Below are 24,656 nucleotides of genomic sequence, written 5' to 3'. Positions count from 1 at the left end.
GCCACCCGGGATTGTCCCCAACGGTTTCCAGCGCCCGCCATGTACCAGCCCAGAGGAACAGATTCCAGAGGAGGCAGAGGTAGAGGCGGACGACAAGGTCGTGGTCGTGGTCCCAGGCGTGATCCTCAAGCTCCACTTGCCACATTGGTTGTAACCAACGATCCACAGCCTCAACCAGAGTATGACAGACGCCTACTTTGGACTTTGGACAGCGGAGCAGCATTGTTGTGACTCAGGGCCAGCCTGTGGGTCCGACAGCCGGCTCCGAGGTATCGGAGGACTCAGATGTGGGGGAGGAGGGAAACGAACCGGCTGATGATGATTTGGAGACTTTGCAGAGTCCTCAGCCGGGAACCTCTGCTCAGCTGTGTGAGCCCGAGAGTGCGGAGGATGATGACCCACAGCTGGCCCTGTTCAAGGACGCCCGACGCAGGAGGCAGTCGAGCAGGGACAAACAAAGAAAGGCTATGGGACTCCTCGGGAGGAGGCACAGGGAGACCACGCCCTGAGCTCTCTATAAAAGGAGTGTTTGGGGAGGGGCTGGTTGCTGAAAGCAACTCTTTTGCTTGAGAAGATAAGCTCTTGTGTGTTTACTATTAAATCTTGGCAGAAGCCTTTTAACCTTGGACGCTTTCCAGTCTCTTCTTTTGAAATAGGGGTTGCGAGAAGAGGGCTGGTTCAGAACAAGCATTACATGTTACCTACAGAAAAGAGCTTTACACAGAGATGCACGAGCCTGAACCTGAACTTCGTGAACTGTACTCTTTTTCAAATCATCCTGTTCAGGTCATGGGAAAAGGAACTGTCTACATTGAAGAGCTCGGTGCATTCATTCCCGATGTTTACTACGTTCCGTCTGCCAGTAGTAGTTTGCTTAGTCAGAGTTACTTGTCTAGGGTGTCAAAATTCCAGGTTCACCATCTCAAAAAAGCAAGTTATGTAGTTAAAGATGGAGATATTGTTGCTGAAACCATGTTGATTGGTGGTGTTTATTACTTAAAACCAAAGTCTAAGCCGCAAGAGCAGGCAAGTATACAAGCTCCAAAAAGGGAGAGCACAGGCCCAGTGAGAGATGTCCCAGAGAGAGATCCTGTTACTATTTCAAAGGCTCCTAAAGCCAATAAAAGGACAAATAAGACACAGGTTACTCACAGCAAGCCTGAGGTTCCTAATAAAATGCTAATGTTGAGAATTCACTAACAGGTAAACCTTTGCATTCCAGGTGTATCCATAAGTGGCATAGAAGATTGGGTCATGTCAGTTTCTGTGTTCTGAAGAAGATGCCAGAGTTCACAAGAGGTTTGGATCTAAAGGGGTGTAAGGTGTTCTTGGACTGTGCTGTCTGCAAGAAAGCCAAATCTAAAGCAGCAGCAATTCCAAAACGCGCTACACGCCTGTCAACACGCATTTTTGATTTGGTACACACTGACATAGTGGGTCCTTTTGCACCAACAATTGGTGGTAAAAGATATTTCTTGACAATTGTTGATAATTACTCTAGATATGGTTATGTATTTCCTATGAAAGAAAAATCTGAGACCTTTCAGATCTTTAAAGACTTTGCCAATCTTGTCTATACCCAATTCGAAGTCAGCATTACCAGAATTCAGAGTGATCGTGGTGCTGAATTCATGTCTCAGCGTTTCCAGGACTGGATGTGTAACAGTGGGATACTACACCAGACCTCAGCTCCTTACACTCCAGTTCAGAATGGAGTGGCAGAACGCAGAAATGGAGTTCTGCAAACCATGATGCGTTGCCTTCTTGAAGATGCTAACCTCAGTCTTCCATACTGGGGTGAAGCTATCAAATATGCTAACCATATCATCAACCGCACTTGGAGTAGTGTGATAAATCAGACCCCTTATTACATGTTAAATGGACACAAGCCTGACCTCTCACGTCTCCATATTTTTGGTTCCTATGCTATGGTCAATATTCCTTTAGCCCAAAGGAAGAAAGGGGGTCCTGCAGCAAAAAGGATGAGATTTATGGGCATTGATGATAATTCAAAATGGAGCAAATACACTGACTCTCATCATGTCGTAGTGATTTCACAATCTGCTGTTTTTGAGGAAGATGCTGACTGGTCCAGGATTCATTCTAACGATCCTGGAGTTTATTTTCCTAGAGATGATGCTGCTGATGCCACACAGCCTGATGGTCAAGATGCACAGGTGAATGTTCCTTCCACGAGTTCTTCTCAACCCACTGTTCCGTCTTTGCAAGCCGCCGATGCTGCTGATGATGAAGACAAGGATGAAACGGAAGAAGAATGGACAGTTGTTCCGAGACGTTCCAAGAGGACCACAAAGGGAATTCCACCAAAACGGTATTCGTGGCAAGTAACCAAAGCACCTTTACCTTTGATTTGTAATGTTACACTTCCTCCTGAGACGTTCACACAAATCAAACATCTTCCTGAATCAGAGCAAGATAAATGGTTTGAGGCAATGCAGGCTGAAATGGACAGTCTAAAGAAACTTCAGGTGTTTACGCCTGCAAGCCCTCCAGCAAACAAGAAAGTTATTGGCACTCGGTGGGTCTACAGAATTAAAAAGAAGCCGAATGGTGAGTCGTTGTACAAGGCCAGACTTGTAGCCCAGGGTTTTGCTCAACGTTATCCTGAGGACTATACAAATACTTATTCACCCACAGTGCGGATGGAGAGTGTGAAAATCGCCTTAGCCACTGCAACTATCCTTGGCCTAGAAGTTTTCCAGTTTGATGTTGAAACAGCTTATCTACACGCTGATCTTGATGAAGAAATTTATGTCAAAGGTCCTCCAGGTTTCCGACAGCAAGAAGGGGATACTTGGTTTCTACACAAAAGTCTTTATGGTCTGAAACAGTCTGGTTTAATGTGGTACTTATGTCTTTCTGACAAACTAAATTCAATGGGCTTTATTAAATCCGAAACAGATGAATGCGTGTTTACAAAAAGATCTGATAATAGGTATGAGATAATTCTTGTTTATGTTGATGATATTGTTTATATTGGTTCAAATAAGCAGATGAGTGAATGTTTTGCTAACGCTTTACAACAGTTTTTCACATTGAGGTCTTTAGGACATATTAACACTTATTTAGGTGTTCAAGTTACAAAAACTCAGAAGGGGTTCAGTCTTACACAGGAAGATAAGATTGAACAACTATTGCATCACTGCAACATGAAGGATGCTAAACCTGTGAGTATACCCATGCAAACTGATTTTCACAACTTGACACATGAACCGAGTCCTGAGTTCGAGGATCAAACACTTTATCGCTCAGTCATTGGGTCGCTGCTATATATTAGTAGTTGGACTAGACCTGACATTGCACTTAGTGTTAATCTCCTATCACGACATGTAGGCAAGGCAAAGCAGTTTCATTGGACATGTGTTAAGAAATTATTGAGATCTAAAACACACCAAAGACATGAAGTTGTTGTTAGAACCCACACATACTGACTATGCAGAGTTATGTTGTTATGCAGATTCAGATTGGGCAAGTGATAAGAAATCACGTAAAAGCACTTCAGGTTATATGATGTTTTTGAATGGATGTCCTGTTTACTGGCATGTGCGTAAACAGAATTTTGTTTCTTGTTCTTCTACAGAAGCTGAGTATGCTTGTGTTTCAGATGCATGTAATTCTCTAACGTGGTTTGATGCCTTAGTCACAGATATCTGGACACCTCCGATTCGACCAATCACTGTGATGGAGGACAACGAATCTGTGGTCTATATATCTGAGAATCGCTTTACAGGTTCCAGGTCTAGACACATTGACATCCGTTACCAAAATATAAGACAAGCAGTTAAACAAGGTTTTGTCAAATTGCAGTATGTGCCTACACATGACCAAATTGCTGATATGCTGAACAAACCACTTCCTACAGCCCAACATGAGTACCTGCGCAAGAAGATGTGCCTTATCTGATTTTCTGCTTCGCTGAGAAAAGAAGGGGATGTCACTGCGTGTTTTTTAGTTTTGCCAGCTTCGCTCATTCCTAAGTGTACATCTCTTTCTGCTCTGTACCTTATCTTATCTTGTAACCATAGTGACTCCAGCTATGTCCAGCCAATGTTTTGGTTTTAAACTGCTTTGCGCGCAGGTCTGAAAAAGTTCACAGTTTCAGTTTTACTTTTTTTTTCTTCTTCTTCTGCCTGATGAAAGAATGTGGTCAGTCTAGGTCTTTTGTTTTCTCATTAAAAGTTTTACTATAGAATATGCCTTGGTTTTCTTTTCTTTGATATTGACCATGCAAATGAACCACGGTCCATCCACCTCTGGTCGGACTGTTAATTGTTCCGCGACAGTTTTCAGCACTGGAGAAAATGCAAAATCGCTCGAGACCAAACTCGATGGAATCAGCTGTAGGTCAGCCTAGTAGGGGTTGAGGGCTACTTTGTGGCACACACACACCCCATCCCCGGCTTAACCCCCCCCCGGCCAGACTCGCTCCCTGGGCAGCGCTCTGCTTCCTCCGTCCCTCGTGGGAACTGATCACCCCCCACTCCTCCAACGCCCATCGTCATCCGGGCAGAGATCCGCGGTGCAGGGATTTCTCTGGGCTCTCTTGCAGCCCTCCAAGGGGGCCCCCAGCGCCACTGCTCGGGCGGTTCCATCCGCGGGTGGGTTCTGGCGGAGTGGATCCCGCCGCTTACATTAACTTCATTTTCTCCATGGAAGTTTTAAATCCCCCCGCCCGTCAGGGGCAGAGGGACCCTGGCCGGTGCCTAATTTAAAGGTAGGAACCGTCTAAAAGCGCAGCAGAGTCATCAAAGGACCCGCTTGGGGTCCGCTTCCCCTTCCGAAGGGCCCTCTCCCCGTCCGTGACTAGACCCCCACCTCTGCCCTCAACCCCCACGGCACGTTGGGCCCGCCAGAGCCCCGCCCTGCCCTCCTGCTCCCCGTCTGACCGAGGCAGATAGCAGCCTCCCGTCGCTCACGGTCTCACCGCGCTGCATCACGGCTGCCTCGCCCGACCGAAAGCCTGGAATAAGAACCGGAGAACCGCCTCGCAGCTGCCGACTGCAACGATTCCACGCTTCCCGGTGCCACAGAGCTCGAAAGTGCTCTGATCTTCGCAAAGTTGTAGGCGTTTTTAGGCGTGGGCGGTGGGGCTCCTGCGCAATTGGCCAGAACCGGCGAACTGCTCGACAGCTCCACGCCGCAACAATAAAGCCCTGCCGCTCTTCCCTTGGGTTGGCCGTCTGTCAGATTGGCTTGTCTGGATCCGTGTGGAAGGACTCAAAACTGTTCGGCGTTTTATAGAGCTCCTCAAGCTCCTCCCCCTCGTTGCGAGACAAGAGACGGTGAAAGTGGAGAGCGAGAGAAGAGAAGCAGGACCAGCTCCGTTCTGCTGCCACTGGCACCGCCCGGCCGGAGTTTTTGCTTTCAAGCCTTCTCGGCGGTCTCCGGCACGGCTCAGGAAGCGTTTCTGCGCCGCGCGGCCGGAGTTTATGCTTTCAAGCCTTCTCGGCGGTCTCCCGCACGGCTCAGGAAGCGTTTCTGTGATTTTCCGGGAGAGGGCGATGGGATTCCGGCGAGCTTTCAAGCCTTCTCGGTGGTCTCCAGCACGGCTCAAGAAGCGTTTCTGTGCCGCCGGAGCCTTTGCTTTCAAGCCTTCTCGGCGGTCTCCGGCATGGCTCAGGAAGCGAGGAGGTGATCGACTCGCCCGACGCAGTCCGGGCGGCCAGCCCCGTAAAGTCCGAGCTCGCACCGCCGGCGGAGAGGCAGGAAGCCGAGAGGAAGACGACGCCAGGAAGCTGCCTCTGCAGCCGCCGCCGCCGCTGCCTCCTCCTCCTCCAGCGGCGACACCCCCGGTCGGGCCCCGGTGGCGGAGGAGGCAGTGGCGGCGGCGGAGGCGGCCGCAGCACCGGCAGCCTTCCTAGCAGCGGCAGAGACAGAGGCGGCGGCGGCGGAGGAGGAGGAGGAGCGATTGGGGAGTTTCGATTGCTGTCAAACGATCCCGTGACAGCCAGTAGGACAGCAACGAGAAGAGCGGCAGGGCTTTATTTTTTCACCGTGGAGCTCCCCCTCCCCCTCAACCTCCCCTCCCTCCCCTCCCCCCCACTTCCTAGAGCTGAATACAGGGTATTAACCGGTAACCGGTAATCGGTAATTACCGGTAATCGGTAATTAGCCGGTAACTCAAGTTCCCCGAGTGTTTTCAGCACTGGAGAAAATGCAAAATCGCTCGAGACCAAACTCGAAGGAATCCGCTGCCGGTCGGAGCGAGGCGATCTGTGGGGGGGGGGGCGGGGGTGGAAAACGCCGGCGGCAGCGAAGAGATCCGATCACGCGACGAGGGGGAGGAGCCCTGGAAGGCGTGGTTAGCCTTGGTATAAAAGGCAGAACAGTTTCGATTCCTTTCAAACGGTCCCGTGACAGCCAGTCGGACAAGCAACGCGAAGAGCGGCAGGGATTTATTTTTGCACTGTGGAGCTGCCGAGCAGTTCGCCGGTTCCGGCCAATGGCGCAGGAGCCCCACCGCGTCTTGTGAGCCGACGCCTGAAAACGCCTACAACTTTCCGAAGCTCAGAGCAATTTCGAGCTCTTTGGCACCGGCCAGCCTGGAATCGTTGCAGCCGGCAGCTGCGAGGCGGTTCGCCGGTTCTTCTTCCAGGCTTTCACTCGGGCGAGGCAGCCGTGATGCAGCGCGGTGAGTCCCTGGGCGAGGGGCGGCTGCTGTCTGCCGCGCTCAGACGGGGAGCAGGAGGGCAGGGCGAGGGGGCTCTTGGAGCTCCTCGGAGCGGCCCCTAAGCGGATCCTTCTTTCAGGGCTGCCGTCCACTTTTCTACCGCTTTCATCTTTGATGTTTCAATTCTATCCCGCCGGGGGTCCCCCTGGGACCCAGGAAAACGCCGACGTGGAGAGGAAAACTTGCAGCCATCTGCTCCCTTGGGTTATAACTATGGTGTTTTGGAAACATAACCGCAGGAGTTTATTGGATTATAAAAGCTGGCCATTTGGCTACCCTGTGGATTACAATATAAGATATAGAGACAAAGATGAGACATTTCTTATCTAAGACCTTGAAACCTTTCTGAGAAAACATTGCCTTTCCTTTATTTGGCCTCAGAAGACAGGCTATATTGATAAATCAATGGTTCCTGGAGCCATCTGCTCCCTTGGATTAAAACGGCGGGGGAGGGGGAGAAGCCGGTGAAAGGGAGGTGATCCGTGCGGGGGGGGGGGGGGTGGATCCGTGGGAGGGGAGGAAAACGCCGACATAGGCGGGGAAGCGGGGGAACAGGTACTATAGGTTTCGCCTTCTGCACTTGGAGCAGCCCTGCCAGGCAGTGGAGAAGGGATACCTCTAGGGCAGGGGTTTTCAAACTTGGCCCTTTGATGACTTGTGGACTTCAACTACCAGAATTCCTCAGCCAGCGTGCCTGGCTGAGGAATTCTGGGAGTTGAAGTCCACAAGTCATCAAAGGGCCAAGTTTGAAGACCCCTGCTCTAGGGACTCAACTCACCCTTATCTGCCCTGTCAAGATAAGAGACTGCCTCCTCTTCAATTCAAAAATAAAAATAAAAATAAATTGCCCGCATCGCCGGAGGCAGCGAGGGCGAGAGGAGGAAAAGGCCGGAGGGAGTGAGGCGATCTGGTCCCTCGACGAGGGTAGGAGCATGAGGAGCTCTGGAAGGCGTGGTTAGCATTGCTATGAAAGGCCGAACAGTTTCGATTCCTCTCTAAAGGCCTCGCAGCAGCCAGTCTGAATAAAGTGGCAGGAGGGGAGAAATACTTGCAAGATTCTGCATTCTAACCGTCCTTTAAGAGATAGAGCTAGTAGTAATTCTCAAGTTTGTTGTCTGGACTAATTTGAAGGGCTGACAAATGCCTCTTCCAATCAGGATTCCCGGACCAGAGATATAAAGCACACTGTGCCTGAATCCAAGATGGCTTCTGTACCCACCAAACACAAACACACACACACACACACAAACAGACAGGCACACGTACTTGTCCACATACCATTTGGTACATTCAGGTTCTGTGATCATTTTAAAGAGGACGTGTACTAAAGTAATTGTGAAACAAATGTATCCTTGTCCTAAGGAGAGACGCTGACCAAAATAGCCATAAGGACCCAGATTGTTGGGGGCAATAAACTGACTTTGTAATAATGCCGCTGGGGGGGCGAAAGCCCATAATAAGCAGGCATATACATAGAATGAAGGCTATTGCTAAGCACATTTGATTTGTGCTTAAACTGTAAGCCGCCCTGAGTCTTCGGAGAAGGGCGGGATATAAATTTATTTTATTACATTTATATACCGCCCTTTCTCTGAGGACTCCAGGCGGTTTACAGGGAGTTAAAAAACCAGCAATACAAAAGTTAAAACCAATTTAAAAAAGATTAAACTAGCCCTGTGCAATTAAAACCCCGATTAAAATAAATTACTCCTCAGCCTGGGCCCGAGAGTTCGAAGAGCCAGGTCTTCAGGCCCTGGCGGAATGACCGGAGGTCGGGGCAGTCCTCAGCTCCACTGGCAGCTGGTTCCAGAGGGCAGGCGCCCCCACTGAGAAGGCCCTATCCCTGGGTATCACCCGCCGGCAATCTCTTACTGGTGGGACCCTGAGCAGACCCTCCCTGTGGGAGCGCACTGGGCGAAGGGCATTTGATGCCGGCAGCAGGTGTTCCCTCAAATACCCCGGACCCAGGCCATGTAGGGCTTTATAGGTGATAACCAGCACCTTGAATTTCACCCGGAGGGCAACCAGAAGCCAATGCAGCTCGCGGTGTAGAGGTATTACATGGGAGTATCGGGAGACCCCCATTACAACTCGCGCGGCCGTATTCTGCACCAGTTGAAGCCTCCGAGTGGTCTTCAAGGGCAGCCCCATGTAGAAAGCGTTACAGTAGTCCAAACGGGAGGTCACGAGCGCATGAGTAACTGTGCGTAGGGCGTCTCGGTCCAGATAGGGACGCAACTGGCGCACCAGGCGAACCTGTGCAAAAGCCCCCCTGGTCACGGCTCCTATGTGGTCTTCAAAATTGAGTCGTGAATCCAGGAGGACGCCCAAGTTGCGAGCCCTATCAACGGGGGGTAACACCTCACCCCCCATCGTTAGAGGTGGAATAGTCTGGTTAGTCCGAGATGCCAATATGCACAGCCACTCAGTCTTGGCGGGATTGAGATGAAGCCTGTTTCTCCCCATCCAGACCTGAACCGCCTCCAGGCACCGGGACATCACGGCGAGGGCATCACTGGGTTGGTTCGGGGTGGAAAGAAAAAGTTGGGTATCATCAGCGTACTGATGATAACCCACCCCGAAAGGGCGGGATATAAATGGGATTAAAATAAATAAAAATAAATAAATAATCCTGTTAGCGCTGCACTATACCCGGTGATTGTCTTAAAGAGGAATGTACTAAAGTCCTTGTTTAAGCAAACATAGTCTTGTCCTTAAGGCAGATGATTGGGATAACTATATCCTGTCTGTGAAATAACACGTACTTCATGTAATTTTCTTCTCTAAACTGTTGTCTGATAAGAATGTGCAGGATGTAACCATATAAGGAACAATGTATAACAGTGTATAACTAGGAATTGGTCCCTATTTTTCTTTATGTCTTTATATCAAAATACTTTAATTGTAGTACATTCACATTTCAAGTAAAAGCAAATCTCAGTAGAAAAATATTCATTATTAAAGTAATATTTTCTATGTATGGAATCCCTGAGGTCATTTAAATTCATTCATAAAAATAATGCCATTTTTCAAGTGCAAAGTATTTCTAAAAGCAGAATAAAAACCGACGGGACTTCAATTTAACAATACTCTGAATTCTAACAGTGCAAATTCAAGTAGCCCCAAAGAATGCTGCTGCGTTGCTAATTTTTTTTTGGGGGGGGGGGCGTGCTGCCACCATGTGTTTTTTTTTGGGAAAATTACAATGTGGGCAGCCAGACCCTCCTACCCTATGATGTATTTCCTCTCTCCTCCACTTTTTTGGGATGGACTTCCTCCTCCCTGGAGACTCTCTTCCTCTGTAACCAGGAGACACACATGTGCTCCATAACCAGCAGACACACGTGCAGATGCTGTGAGTAATTACCGTCTTCTGACCTTGGGAATACTGTCCAAATATCATCTTAACACAACCCATCTGCTGTAATCTACTCTACATGCAAATATAGGTATTTCTAGATGATAAAAGGTGTTTCCACGAGTTCTGCTATCTGGAAAAGGGCTGCTAACTGTGATAGCATCTGTTTATATAGACCAAGCGCAGAGGTCTTAATAAGGGATTAATCACAATACATCAGCTTGTATTGTATAAACCTTTCACAGTAAAAAGGCAGGTAAACATCCTGATTACAGATAATCCTTTTGTTCCTACGTTATGGTTGTTGCTTCTTTTTACGACCTTTCTTGCCACCGTTGTTAAGTGAATCACTGCAGTTAAGTTAAAAACACAATTGTGAAGTGAATCTGGCTTCCCCCTTTACTTTGCTTGTCGAAAGGTTACAAAAGGAGATCACATGACCCCGGGACACAGCAACTGTCATAAATACTAGTCAGTTGCCAAGCGTCTGAATTTTGATCCCAGGACCGTGAGGATGCTGCAACCGTTATAGGTCTCTTTTTCCCCCCTGCCAAAGTAGCATTGAATGGCCAAATGTTTCAAAGAGGAAAGTATTAACATAGTCTTCTTTTTGTTGACTCCCTGCTGATAGAGGAGCAGAAAAAAAACCTAGTTCGATACCAGCTGGATCCGGCCATGAAGAAATGTGTGATTCCCTAGAATTCAATTTGGAAAAACCTTCATTAGAATGGAGCTGAGTTCCCATCATCACTCATTAAAACAACAAGAATTGCATTAACTTAAGGTTGGTAAAAGAGAGAAATATGGGAAAAAGAGGAAATTGAGTAAAGTTATTGTGTGGATTATAGATTATAGAAATCAACTGTTAGTGAATGTTTCTTAAATGTAAACCCAGACAACACACCGTTTACGGAATATTAAGGTGATTATGTTAAAAAAATAATAAAACATATCTTTTTTTTAAAAGGGAGTTGAGTTCCTTTTGTAATCCCCAGGCATCCTCTGTCCTCTTTGGCATATATGTTAAGTTCTGAATGCGGTATAGACCTAGGCCTAAGATGAATTCCCTGTGAAAGCTACAAAAGTTGCTTTGCCTTTGCTCAACACTAGGTCCTCATAGCTATTTGTTCAACTAGACAATTGGCTATTTATTTATTTAATATTGAGACTTATATTGCCAACCTTGATCTCATTCTCCCTGAATCCTGGAATCTCTGCGGAAGAGAATCAACCGAGGGTCAATCTTTGTGGTTCAAAAGGACTTACCAACAAAGTTGGGGAATCTTCCTTGAAAGTCAGAAGATAACTGGAGGCCTCCTGGAATTCTCCTTTGGATGCAAGAAAACGAGAAAGCAGCATGAGGAACATTTTGAACTCCAAAAGGAGAATATCCAGGATTGATTGAACTGCAGATATTGTTCATATATTTTCCTGGATACAAGCAATCCCCGGAATTAAAAAAATCAGTTGGCTTCTGCATGTTTTCATTGTGAAGGACAACTCTAGGCTGGGGCCCAAAATGCTGACCCCAGGGACCTCTTGCTGTCCCTAGAACTACCCAGAAGGATGGGATGGGATGGATGGATGGATGGATGGATGGATGGATGGATGGACGGACAATGAGAGATAATTCTGCCCTTTCTCTGCACACAGACATATATCAAGGCTGAAATGGGCTACTTCCTGGAACTTACCACCAATTGCTGAATAGCCTCAGAGCATAATAAGATATGCTGTGTCTCTGGATTCACCTTGTCCTGTAACAATGAATATGAGACATTTGGAGGAATCAAGAACTGGATTGGATTTTAAAAGGCTCCATCTCTGGATATGGGAATACCCTTGAAATTCATTATGATAAATTGATTGTAGGGAATATCGGTCCTTGGAATATATCCTTTTTTATCCTTGATTTTTTCTATGTATTACACTGCAGCATTGACTCCTCCGGAAATGAAAACTGAGATTTGGGAGAGGATGATGAAGTGGGGGTCCCAGTGGGGAGATTCCCAAGGCAAGAAAACAGAATTTGGGGCAGATCCTCTTCCAACCCTACAATGAGCAAACTGGGCTGCCATTAATAAACTCATCCCTCCTTTCTTCATTTCAGATATGTGCAATTCAAGATGGAGGTTTACATTTTCAAAGAATCCCACATTGAGTAGATCCACTGAAAGGAGTGAGATTTATTTATTTATTTATTTAGTTAGTTAGATTTATATACTGCCCTTTCCCGAAGGACTCAGGGCGGTTTACAGGGCATTTAAAAAACAGTCAATACAAACGTTAAAACAAATTAAAAGAGATTAAATAGAACCCTGAGAAAATTAAAACCCAGTTAAAATTAAAATTAAAAATATTCTCAGCCTGGGCCAGAGAGCTCGAAGAGCCAGGTCTTCAGGTCCCGGCGGAATGAACGGAGGTTGGGGGCAGTCCTAAGCTCCGCAGGCAGCTGGTTCCACAGGGCAGGCGCACCCACTGAGAAGGCCCTACCCCTGGGTGTTACCCGCCGGCAGTCTTTAACCGGTGGCACCCTCAGGAGACCCTCCCTGTGGGAGCGCACTGGACAAAGGGAACTTGATGCTGGCAGCAGGGGTTCCCTCAAATATCCCGGACCCTCGCCATTTAGGGCTTTATTGGTCATCACCAGCACCTTGAATCTCACCCATAGGGCAACTGGAAGCCAATGCAGCTCGCGGAGTAGAGGTGTTACATGGGAGTATCGGGAGACCCCCATCACGACTCACGCTGAGTCTTGTCAGATTCTTACCCCAAACCAGAAATACCTCCCAAACTCAAATTTGCTTACCATTGCAAGAGACAATTGAAGTTCCAAGCAAGCAGAGATCCCCCTTGATCTGTGAAGAAACAGACATCAGAGAGTTGTGACAGTTTGAGGAAAGCTGACCGCAAAAATCATCTTTCCTCCGTGGGAATACCAATTTTTCTCCAGGGACTCAGCTGTGCCTCACAGCTCTCTTTGAATCCTCTGGATCTTTCCCTTAGCTGTAGAATATCCAGCACTCTTTTTGTATTTGTGAGACCCTGTGGCTCCCCAAAATCACGGATGGGGGGAGCTTCTGTGCAAGGAGCCATCATGAAGATAACCCCAATTGTTCCTTGCTCTAGGCAATGCCTCTGCAGGAGTGGCTGTCAGAACATCCTCCCCACTTCTCCCCTACACTCACCTCCTATCCCATGATTCCCAGCTTGGATCTGAAGATGGGCTGCAGTTTGGAATCCACCACGAGCTACAAGAACACCAAAGAAGCCCCTTCAGGCAGTTGATCACCATCACCCTTCACGAAACAGCTGTGCCAGATGGGCCACCCGGGGCCCCCATGAACTGCCCTGCCACAGCATTCTGCACCAGTTCTACCTTCCAAATTGTCTTCAAGGGTAGGCCCAAGCAGAGCCCATTGCAATAGTCAAAACGTGAGATGACCAGGGCACGATTTTAAAAAATGTTCACTTTTTCTGCATTTTTGTTTAGCCATCAGACATACAGGTTGTGGTCCAATAAAGTCCATAGATAAAGGACTTTACTGACAATTTCTTCCTTGCTACCACCAAATTTGGGGGGCCTAAAAAGCTTCCTCTAGGATTCTGTGGCCGGACAGTGGGGGTCAGTCCGGGTGCGGGAGGGCTGGGCTCACCTACCTTCCCAGGGGCAGCTCCTCCCTTTCAGGGGCAGCCAAAATCCAGGTTTTCCCCAAAGGTTTCCCTGGAAGATCCCTCAAAAAGGGTGGATTTAGGGAAGCTGGATTCCATCCCCTGCCAAGAGTGTCTTCTTCCTCTTGTTTTTCTCTTGTCAGGCCTACTTTTTCCATCCAGGGGAGATGCACATTCAATATGTAAAATGTCTGTGTGTTTTTCTGAAAAAGGCTCTAGTCCCTTCACCTTTTGTAGAAAACCCTGGGAGTTTGTGAGAATATCGGGGCCTCTGGCAGGAGCTTTTTACAAAGCCTGTCTAGCAGAGGGAGGAAGGAGAGCGATTGGATTGGGGCAATCTGGTTTCAAGCCCCCCAGGGCTCCTGGGCGAATTGGGGGCATTTGGTCTCCATCCGGCTTTCACAAGATTGTTACTGATAACCTCCCGGGACAGGTGCCCGGACAACCTGGAGAAAGGGCAAAGGATGTTAATGCCTTAAGCCAGTGATGGCGAACCTTTTAGAGACCAAGTGCCCAAACTGCAATCCCAAACCCACTTATGTGTAATTGGGTGCCGGGCAGGAGTGGCCCATTGGGGGGGGTGGCCCATTGGGTGGGCATGGCCAGTTGGGTGTGTGTGGCTGCGGTGGTAAAGGCAGACTAGGTGGGACTAAAAACTTCAATCAATGCCAACTATGGGAGATCTTTTTTCTGCAAGAAGTTTAAATTGATTGATTGATTGATTTTTTTGCACACAGTGGTGGAGGCCTAGTGAAAGGATTTTATAAAACCCAGCTGAAGGCCTAGGACTGGGGTGAGGACGTGCGTGCCCACAGAGAGGGCTCTGCACGCCACAGGTTTGCCACCATGGCCTTAAGCAATAAATAAAGCCACAAATACAGGGAGGGCAGAGGCTGACCTGAGACTAGAGAAAGGCCCAGTTGCATCCTCAGATACAATCCTCTCCGGACTTCGTTTTGATCTGCAAGAGAAGAATTGATCAGAGATGAAAATAAAGGTAAAGGTAAAGGTTCCCCGCACACATGTGTGCTAGTTGTTTCCATCTCTAGGGGTCCATTCGTTTCAAAGCCAAAGAGCCAGCGCTTGTCCAAGGACGTCTCCGTGGTCATGTGGCTGGCATGACTAGATGCCAAAGGCGCATGGAACAATGTTACCTTCCCACCGTAGTGGTCCTTATTTTTCTACTTGCATTTTTACGTGCTTTCGAAATGCTATGTTGGCAGAAGCTGGGACGAGTAACAGGCTCTCACTCTGTTACGTGGCACTCGGGATTCGACCCACCAAACTGCTGACCTTCTGATCAACAAGCTCAGCGTCCTAACCCACTGAGCCACTGCATCCCTTGAGATGAAAATACATACACACAAACATCAAGATGCTCCCCCCCCCCTCAACCCCTGAGAGAGCCAAGACAGAAGCAGCCAGCAGAGAACAGCCCGAGAGGATTTTGGCTTCTCTGCCAACTGACCTCCGAATCTGGGGGGTCCTGGTGGGAGAGCCAGGGACAGGGACACCTCCAGTCTCCTTGGTCCTGCAACAAGGAACAGAATAAGAATGACCCAGTTGATCCCACAGGAAGATTCATCCAAAATCCACAGGGCTGTTTGGAGGTTCCCAGAAGTCCCTCCAGACCAGTCTAGATTCCCCTTCCGCCTTTCAAGGGGTTTTGATCTCCTATGGGGGGGGAGAGCTGCAGGGAAGAAGGTGGAAAGAGAGATCAAGGTGGGGCCCAGGAGCCGGCTTTTGGCCTGGAGAAAACCATCCATGGCAGGAGGGGCATCTTTTACATCCCCAGGATCACACAATGCCCGCTGCTTTGTTTGCTGCTCTCAGAGCTTCCTCGTTTTCATGTGGACTAGCACTGATGCTGTTACCAAGTCTAAGGAATGAAGCGTCTGCAAGGAAAAAAAACAAGCTCCGAGACCACCAAGGACCCCCTCATTTTCTCCCTGAGTCACAAATATTCTCCCTTATTCTTGAATGCCCCTCTCCCAGCGGGAGTTGGGGCTGCAGCTGCCATGCCACAGCTGGAGTTGTGCGCAGGAAAATGTGGCTTTTTCTGTATTTGTTGAAGACGGAGAAGGAGCGGTGGTCTCTCATGGGGGGGGAGGGAAGGCCCAGCCCCATTCCAGGGGGGCTCAGTCAGGGACCAACGTGCTCCCTGTCCTTCTTACAACCCCGAGTCATCCCTGGCTTGGAGCACCAGGTTTTCGCTAAGTCTAATCCTAGCGCCAGTTATTCACACGTTCATGCCGGCCACTCCCTCCCCTTTCTGCCAGCGGGGAAAGAGAGTCCAAGCGGAGCGGGAGGGAGCAGCTGCAGCGGCGGCCCCTTCTCTGAATGCGGCCAGAATGGCTCAGTCAGGGACTCGCTGCCCCAACTTCCTCCCTGTCCTCTTTACAACCGCTGGACTTGGCACACCAGGGTTTCTCGAAGTCTTCGCCTTTCGCCAGTTATTCACAGCTTCACTTCCCTTTCGGCTAGTGGCGAAAAAGAGTGTTTCGGAACGATAGCGCCACTTCTGTAAACGAATTCCGAAAGCGCGAAGATACGGAACGGGACGAGAAAACGTTTAATCGTTTAAGTTCCACCGCGAAGTTTTCAGCACTGCGGAAAATGCAAAAATCGCTCGAGACCAAACTCGATGGAATCAGCTGTAGGTCAGCCTAGTAGGGGTTGAGGGCTACTTTGTGGCACACACACACCCCATAGCCTGCTTAACCCCCCGGCCAGACTCTCTCCCTGGGCAGCGCTCCGCTTCCTCCGTCTGTCGTGGGGTTTGGGGACTGATCGCCCCCCACTCCTCCAACGCCCATCGCTCCAGGCTCCCATCCGGGCAGAGATCCGCGGTGCAGGGATTTCTCTGGGCTCTCGTGCAGCCCTCCAAGGGGGCGCCGAGCCCCACTGCTCGGGCGGTTCCATCCGCGGGTGGGTTCTGGCGAAGTGGATGCCGCCGCTTACATTAACTTCATTTTCTCCGTGGAAGTTTTAAATCCCCCGCTCGTCAGGGGCAGAGGGACCCTGGCCGGTGCATAATTTAAAGGTAGGAACTCAACCGTCTAAAAGCGCAGCAGAGTCATCAAAGGACCCGCTTGGGGTCCGCTTCCCCTTCCGAAGGGCCCTCTCCCCGTCCGTGACTAGACCCCCACCTCTGCCCTCAACCCCCGCGGCATCTTGGGTCCCCAGAGCCCCGCCCTGTCCTCCTGCTCCCCGTCTGACCGAGGCAGATAGCAGCCTCCCCTCGCTCAGGGTCTCACCGCGCTGCATCACGGCTGCCTCGTCCGACCGAAAGCCTGGAAGAAGAACCGGAGAACCGCCTCGCAGCTGCCGACTGCAACGATTCCAGGCTGCCCGGTGCCAAAGAGCGCGAAAGTGCTCTGAGCTTCGGAAAGTTGTAGGCGTTTTTAGGCGTCGGCTCACAAGAAGCGGTGGGGCTCCTGCGCCATTGGCCAGAACCGGCGAACTGCTCGACAGCTCCACGCTGCAACAATAAAGCCCTGCCGGTCTTCCCTTGGGTTGGCCGTCTGGCAGATTGGCTTGTCTGGAACCGTGTGGAAGGACTCAAAACTGTTCGGCGTTTTATAGAGCTCCTCAAGCTCCTCCCCCTCGTTGCGAGACGAGAGACCGTGAAAGTGGAGAGCGAGAGAAGAGAAGCAGGACCAACTCCGTTCTGCAGCCACTGGGGGCGCCTTGGCCTCTACATCCTCCCCGTCGTGGCTAGACGGAAACCGACGGCCAAAGTGGAGAGTGAAATAAGAGAAGCAGGACCAGCTCCGTTCTGGTGCCACTGGGGGCATTGCACGCCTAACGGTAATTAGCCGGTAACCTCCAGACCCTGATCGCTGGCTATTTCTGTGTACATGTTTCAGGGCGCCCAGTTGGTTTGCGGTGGGCCAGGGCTGGGGCAGCGCGGGCCGGTTCCTTGCCATTTCTGGAACAGCGCCTGAGGGCCAAACCTGGGTCCTCCCCGGGCCGGATCCGGCCCGCGGGCCTCGTGTTTGACATGTCTGCGTTAGAGGCCGGAAGAGCCGCTGCGTGTTGTGGCTGGGAGACACTTTGCCAGTGGGGAAGGAGCCCTGCAAGGTCTGGAACAGCGCCTGGGGGCCAAATCTGGGCTCTCCCCGGGCCGGATCCGGCCCGCGGGCCTTGTGTTTGACATGTCTGCGTTAGGGGCCAGAAGAGCCGCTGCTGCGTGTTGTGGCTGGGAGACACTTCGCCAGTGGGGAAGGAACCCTGCCAGGTCATAATTCCGCGGGTTGAGACGCGGCGAAGGAGGAGGGAAGGAGACACCCCTGGGGACGCAGGGCTGCCCTCTCCTGCCTCTCTCGCCCGGTGGAGAAAAGGGGGCAGCGGGAACCTCTGGGTGCCCAAGCTACGTCGGAGGGTCTCCAACCTGTGTGTGTGTGTGTGTGTGTGTGCGTGTGTGTGTGTGTGTGTGTGTGTGTGGCGGCGGGGGGGGGGAGAAATCAGTTTGGATCTTTTATTGATGTATCGTACTTTTATTAGGTATTAGTTTTTTATGGATCAATTATGAACACCCGGGGTCCTACTGCGACTGACGGGCGGGATATCTAACTTCAGAGCCGTCCTCTACGGCTGCAGTGGCCCGGGGGAGGGCAGCGCGGGGCTCTAGGTACTCAAGATAGTTGGGGGAGATCCAACCTGCCGCGGGGGGTGGGAGTGGGACTTTAGTCACGGACGGCGAGAGGAACCTTCGGAAGGAGAAGCGGGAACGAAGAGAAGATGAGGGTGGAGCGATCGCTGAGCCGGTAACTCAAGTTCCCCGAGAAGCTTTCAGAACTGGATAAAATGCAAAATCGCTGGAGACCAAACTCGATGGAATCAGCTGTCGGTGGGACCGAGGCGATCCGTGCGGGGGGGCGGGGGGGAACGCCGGCGGCAGCGAAGAGATCCGATCACGCGACTAGGGGGAGGAGCTCTGGAAGGCGTGGTTAGCCTTGGTATAAAAGGCAGAACAGTTTCGATTCCTTTCAAACGGTCCCGTGACAGCCAGTCGGACAAGCAACGCGAAGAGCTGCAGGGATTTATTTTTGCACCGTGGAGCTGCCCAGCTGTTCGCCGGTTCTTCTTCCAGGCTTTCACTCGGGCGAGGCAGCCGTGATGCAGCGCGGTGAGTCCCTGGGCGAGGGGCGGCTGCTGTCTGCCGCGCTCAGACGGGGAGCAGGAGGGCAGGGCGAGGGGGCTCTTGGAGCTCCTCGGAGCGGCCCCTGAGCGGATCCTTCTTTCAGGGCTGCCGTCCACTTTTCTACCGCTTTCACCTTTGATGTTTCAATTCTACCCCGCCGGGGGTCCCCCTGGGACGGAGGAAAACGCCGACGTGGAGAGGAAAACTTGCAGCCATCTGCTCCCTTGGATTATAACACTGGTGTTTTGGAAACATAACCGTAGGAGTTTATTGGATTATAAAAGCTGGCCATTTGGCTACCCTGTGGATTACAAACTCCAGAAACACGGGAGAGGAGGAACTATTCTGCTGGTTTTCAAGGCAAGGATCGCACTAAATCCAAGCAATTCCGGGCTTGATCCCCCCCTTGTCCCAAACCTCCCTTAACCCGTAAGATAAGAGACTGCCTCCTCTTCAATTCAAAAATAAAAATAAAAATAAATTGCCCCCATCGCCGGAGGCAGCGAGGGCGAGAGGAGGAAAAGGCCGGAGGGAGCGAGGCGATCCGGTCCCTCGACGAGGGGAGGAGGATGAGGAGCTCTGGAAGGCGTGGTTAGCCTTGCTATGAAAGGCCGAACAGTTTCGATTCCTTTCAAACGGCCTCGCGGCAGCCAGTCTAAATAAAGTGGCAGGAGGGGAGAAATACTTGCAGGATTCTGCATTGCAACCGTCCTTTAAGAGATAGAGCTTATAGTAATTCTCAAATTTGTTGTCTGGACTACTTTGAAGGGCTGACAAATGCTTCTTCCAATCAGGATTCCCGGACCAGAAATGAAAAGTACACTGTGCCTGAATCCAAGATGGCTTCTGTACCCACCAAACACACACAAACAGACAGGCACACGTACTTGTCCACATACCATTTGGTAAACAGGACGCGTACTAAAGTAATTGTGAAACAAATGTATCCTTGTCCTAAGGACAGACGCTGACCAAAGTAGCCAGTGTTGGAGCATTCACCACTTCTGGAGGCAGGTTGTTCCACTGGTTAGTTGTTCTGCGGTGGCCCGGGGGAGGGCAGCGCGGGGCTCTAGGTACTCAAGATAGTTGGGGGGGATCCAACCTGCCGCGGGGGGTGGGAGTGGGACTTTAGTCACGGACGGTGAGAGGGGAAGCGGGAACGAAGAGAAGATGAGGGTGGAGCGACCGGGGAGCCGGTAACTCGATGGAATCAGCTGCCGGTGGAACCGAGGCGATCCGTGCCGGGGGGGGGGCGGGGGCGGGGGGGAACGCCGGCGGCAGCGAAGAGATCCGATCACGCGACCAGGGGGAGGAGCTCTGGAAGGCGTGGTTAGCCTTGGTATTAAACGGTTACCGGTAATCGGTCATTAGCCGGTAACTCAAGTTCCCCGAGAGGTTTTCAGCACTGGAGAAAATGCAAAATCGCTCGAGACCAAACTCGATGGAATCAGCTGCCGGTGGGAGCGAGGCGATCCGTGCGGTCCCGTGACAGCCAGTCGGGCAAGCAACGCCAAGAGCGAGAGGGCTTTGTTTTTACACCGTGGAGGTCCCCCTCCCCCCAAACGATCCTCCCTCCCCCTCCCCCCCACTTCCCAGAGCTGAATACAAGGTATTAACCGGTTACCGGTAATCGGTCATTAGCCGGTAACTCAAGTTCCCCGAGAGGTTTTCAGCACTGGAGAAAATGCAAAATCGCTGGAGACCAAACTCGATGGAATCAGCTGCCGGTGGGAGCGAGGCGATCCGTGCGGTCCCGTGACAGCCAGTCGGGCAAGCAACGCCAAGAGCGGCAGGGCTTTATTTTTGCACCGTGGAGCTCCCCCTCCCCCAAAACCTCCCCTCCCTCCCCCTCCCCCCCACTTCCCAGACCTGAATACAGGGTATTAACCGGTAACCGGTAATTACCGGTAATCGGTAATTAGCCGGTAACTCAAGTTCCCCGAGAGGTTTTCAGCACTGGAGAAAATGCAAAATCGCTCGAGACCAAACTCGATGGAATCAGCTGCCGGTGGGAGCGAGGCGATCCGTGCGGTCCCGTGACAGCCAGTCGGGCAAGCAACGCCAAGAGCGAGAGGGCTTTGTTTTTACACCGTGGAGGTCCCCCTCCCCCCAAACGATCCTCCCTCCCCTTCCCTCCCCCACTTACCAGAGCTGAATACAGGGTATTAACCGGTTACCGGTAATCGGTCATTAGCCGGTAACTCAAGTTCCCCGAGAGGTTTTCAGCACTGGAGAAAATGCAAAATCCCTCGAGACCAAACTCGATGGAATCAGCTGCCGGTGGGAGCGAGGCGATCCGTGCGGTCCCGTGACGGGCAAGCAACGCCAAGAGCGAGAGGGCTTTGTTTTTACACCGTGGAGGTCCCCCTCCCCCCAAACGATCCTCCCTCCCCCTCCCCCCCACTTCCCATAGCTGAATACAAGGTATTAACCGGTTACCGGTAATCGGTCATTAGCCGGTAACTCAAGTTCCCCGAGAGGTTTTCAGCACTGGAGAAAATGCAAAATCGCTGGAGACCAAACACGATGGAATCAGCTGCCGGTGGGAGCGAGGCGATCCGTGCGGTCCCGTGACAGCCAGTCGGGCAAGCAACGCCAAGAGCGGCAGGGCTTTATTTTTGCACCGTGGAGCTCCCCCTCCCCCAAAACCTCCCCCCCCTCCCCCCCACTTCCCAGACCTGAATACAGGGTATTAACCGGTAACCGGTAATTACCGGTAATCGGTAATTAGCCGGTAACTCAAGTTCCCCGAGAGGTTTTCAGCACTGGAGAAAATGCAAAATCGCTCGAGACCAAACTCGATGGAATCAGCTGCCGGTGGGAGCGAGACGATCCGGGCGGTCCCGTGACAGCCAGTCGGGCAAGCAACGCCAAGAGCGAGAGGGCTTTATTTTTACACCGTGGAGGTCCCCCTCCCCCCAAACGATCCCCCCTCCCCCCCCCACTTACCAGAGCTGAATACAGGGTATTAACCGGTTACCGGTAATCGGTCATTAGCCGGTAACTCAAGTTCCCCGAGAGGTTTTCAACACTGGAGAAAATGCAAAATCGCTGGAGACCAAACTCGATGGAATCAGCTGCCGGTGGGAGCGAGGCGATCCGTGCGGTCCCGTGACAGCCAGTCGGGCAAGCAACGCCAAGAGCGAGAGGGCTTTATTTTTACACCGTGGAGGTCCCCCTCCCCCAAACGATCCTCCCTCCCCCTCCCCCCCACTTCCCATAGCTGAATACAAGGTATTAACCGGTTACCGGTAATCGGTCATTAGCTGGTAACTCAAGTTCCCCGAGAGGTTTTCAGCACTGGAGAAAATGCAAAATCGCTGGAGACCAAACTCGATGGAATCAGCTGCCGGTGGGAGCTAGGCGATCCGTGCGGTCCCGTGACAGCCAGTCGGGCAGGCAACGCCAAGAGCGGCAGGGCTTTATTTTTGCACCGTGGAGCTCCCCCTCCCCCAAAACCTCCCCTCCCTCCCCCTCCCCCCCACTTCCCAGACCTGAATACAGGGTATTAACCGGTAACCGGTAATTAGCCGGTAACTCAAGTTCCCCGAGAGGTTTTCAGCACTGGAGAATATGCAAAATCGCTGGAGTCCAAACTCGATGGAATCAGCTGCCGGTGGGAGCGAGGCGATCCGGGCGGTCCCGTGACAGCCAGTCGGGCAAGCAACGCCAAGAGCGAGAGGGCTTTATTTTTACACCGTGGAGGTCCCCCTCCCCCCAAACGATCCTCCCTCCCCCTCCCCCCCCCACTTACCAGCGCTGAATACAGGGTATTAAACGGTTACCGGTAATCGGTCATTAGCCGGTAACTCAAGTTCCCCGAGAGGTTTTCAGCACTGGAGAAAATGCAAAATCGCTCGAGTCCAAACTCGCCGGTGGGAGCGAGGTGATCCGTGCGGTCCCGTGACCGAACCTTTTAGAGACCAAGTGCCCAAACTGCAATCCCAAACCCACTTATGTATCATTGGGTGCCGGGCAGGAGTGGCCCATTGGGGGTGTGTGGCCCATTGGGTGGTCCTGGCCAGTTGGGTGTGTGTGGCTGCGGTGGTAAAGGCAGACTAGGTGGGACTAAAAACTTCAATTCCAACTATGGGAGATCTTTTTTCTGCAAGAAGTTGAAATAGATTGATTAAATTTTTTGCACACAGTGGTGGAGGCCTAGTGAAAGGATTTTATAAAATCCAGCTGAAGACCTAGGACTGGGGTGAAGGCGTTTGTGCCCACAGAGAGGGCTCTGCGTGCCACAGGTTTGCCACCATGGCCTTAAGCAATAAATAAAGCCACAAATACAGGGAGGGCAGAGGCTGACCTTAGACTAGAGAAAGGCCCAGTTGCATCCTCAGATACAATCCTCTCCGGATTCGTTTTGATCTGCAAGAGGAGAATTGATCTGAGATGAAAATAAAGGTAAAGGTAAAGGTTTCCCCCCCCCCCCCCGCACACATACTTGCTAGTTGTTTCCACCTCTAGGGGTCGGTGCGTTTCAAAGCCAAAGAGCCAGCACTTGTCCGAAGACGTCTCCGTGGTCATGTGGCCGGCATGACTAGACGCCGAAGGCGCATGGAACCATGTTACCTTCCCACCGTAGTGGTCCTTATTTTTCTACTTGCATTTTTACGTGCTTTCGAAATGCTACTTTGGCAGAAGCTGGGACGAGTAACAGGCGCTCACTCTGTTACGTGGCACTCGGGATTCGATCCGCCAAACTGCTGACCTTCTGATCAACAAGCTCAGCGTCCTAACCCACTGAGCCACTGCATCCCTTGTGTGTGTGTGTGGGGGGGGAAGAAATCAAATTGCATCTTTTTATTGATGTATCGTACTTTTATTCGGTATTAGGTTTTTATGGATCAATTATGAACAACCGGGGTCCCACTGCAACTTACGGGCGGGATACCTAACTTCAGAGCCGTCCTCTCTGGCTGCGGTGGCCCGGGGGAGGGCAGCGCGGGGCTCTAGGTACTCAAGATAGTTGGGGGGTATCCAACCTGCCGCGGGGGGTGGGAGTTGGACTTTAGTCACGAACGGCGAGAGGAAGCTTCGGAAGAGAATGCAGGAACGAAAAGAAGATGAGGGTGGAGCGATTGGGGAGCCGGTAACTCAAGTTCCCCAAGAGGCTCGAGACCAAACTCGATGGAACTATCTCATCCCATTGTCAGTCCAGTTTTCCCTGTTCTTCCTCTCCATCCTTCCCCCCACCCAAAAACCCCCCCAACAATCCCGACTGATACTTTTCCAGCTCATCTTTCATTCTGGATGGTTGGGAGGCAGGGCTGCTGAAAAGAAGGGGGCTTCTAATCAAGGAAGGGGTTCCTTCCCCTCCTCCTAATTATGCTGGAGGGTTTGGAGTAGAGGTCTGCCTGGAATAAAATTCCAGCTCAAACCAAAGATCTTTGCGCATTCCATGCATAAATAAGCTTCCTGTGGAGTCTGGATCTTTGGAGGATGAAGAAATTGATTGTTTTGAAGAAAGTTCAATCTATGGTTTCACTTGTTTTTTTCTATTTTATGAGAAATAAGCATCGTACACTCAGAGAAGCTAGACATTTTCAGGCATTTCCATTTTCCTCCTGTGTGGATCCCTCCTGTCAAAATTATTGTAGTCATTAAAGATTGTTTTCGCATTCCAAACATTTATGTTGTCTCCACAATATGGATCTTTTTATGATTCTCTTCCCTGTGTGGACCCCTTCATGAGAAATAAGATATACTTCCTTTCCACATTCCATTTAGTTATGTGTTCTCTCCCCAGTGTGAATCCTTTTATGAGAATTAAGGTTTCCCCTCCG

At 51.0% G+C, this 24,656-nt stretch overlaps 1 protein-coding gene and 1 long non-coding RNA gene across 2 annotated transcripts in view; one reads left to right on the top strand and one right to left on the bottom strand.

Moving 5' to 3' along the window:
- Nucleotides 1-17,650, bottom strand: part of LOC310634751 (uncharacterized protein) — a gene marked incomplete at its 5' end in the record, with an annotated part of 29,037 nt that extends 11,387 nt beyond the window's left edge. The window contains 5 exons of the mRNA XM_083353286.1: nucleotides 13,238-13,300; nucleotides 14,620-14,682; nucleotides 15,190-15,252; nucleotides 16,979-17,288; nucleotides 17,386-17,650. Of these exons, the coding sequence (XP_083209412.1) occupies nucleotides 13,238-13,300; nucleotides 14,620-14,682; nucleotides 15,190-15,252; nucleotides 16,979-17,288; nucleotides 17,386-17,650 (764 nt within the window). The remainder of the gene's footprint in view (nucleotides 1-13,237; nucleotides 13,301-14,619; nucleotides 14,683-15,189; nucleotides 15,253-16,978; nucleotides 17,289-17,385) is intronic.
- LOC310636141 lies at nucleotides 9,213-12,142 on the top strand. Its single transcript, XR_014491614.1, has 3 exons — nucleotides 9,213-10,140; nucleotides 10,681-10,833; nucleotides 11,703-12,142. It is a non-coding gene; the product is annotated as an uncharacterized lncRNA (long non-coding RNA).
- Nucleotides 17,651-24,656: the final 7,006 nt, after the last annotated feature.

This window comes from Vipera ursinii (assembly GCF_947247035.1).
Source record: "Vipera ursinii genome assembly, chromosome: 2".
Taxonomy (NCBI): Eukaryota; Metazoa; Chordata; class Lepidosauria; order Squamata; family Viperidae; genus Vipera; species Vipera ursinii.
This window is presented reverse-complemented; position numbering and strand designations above follow the sequence as displayed.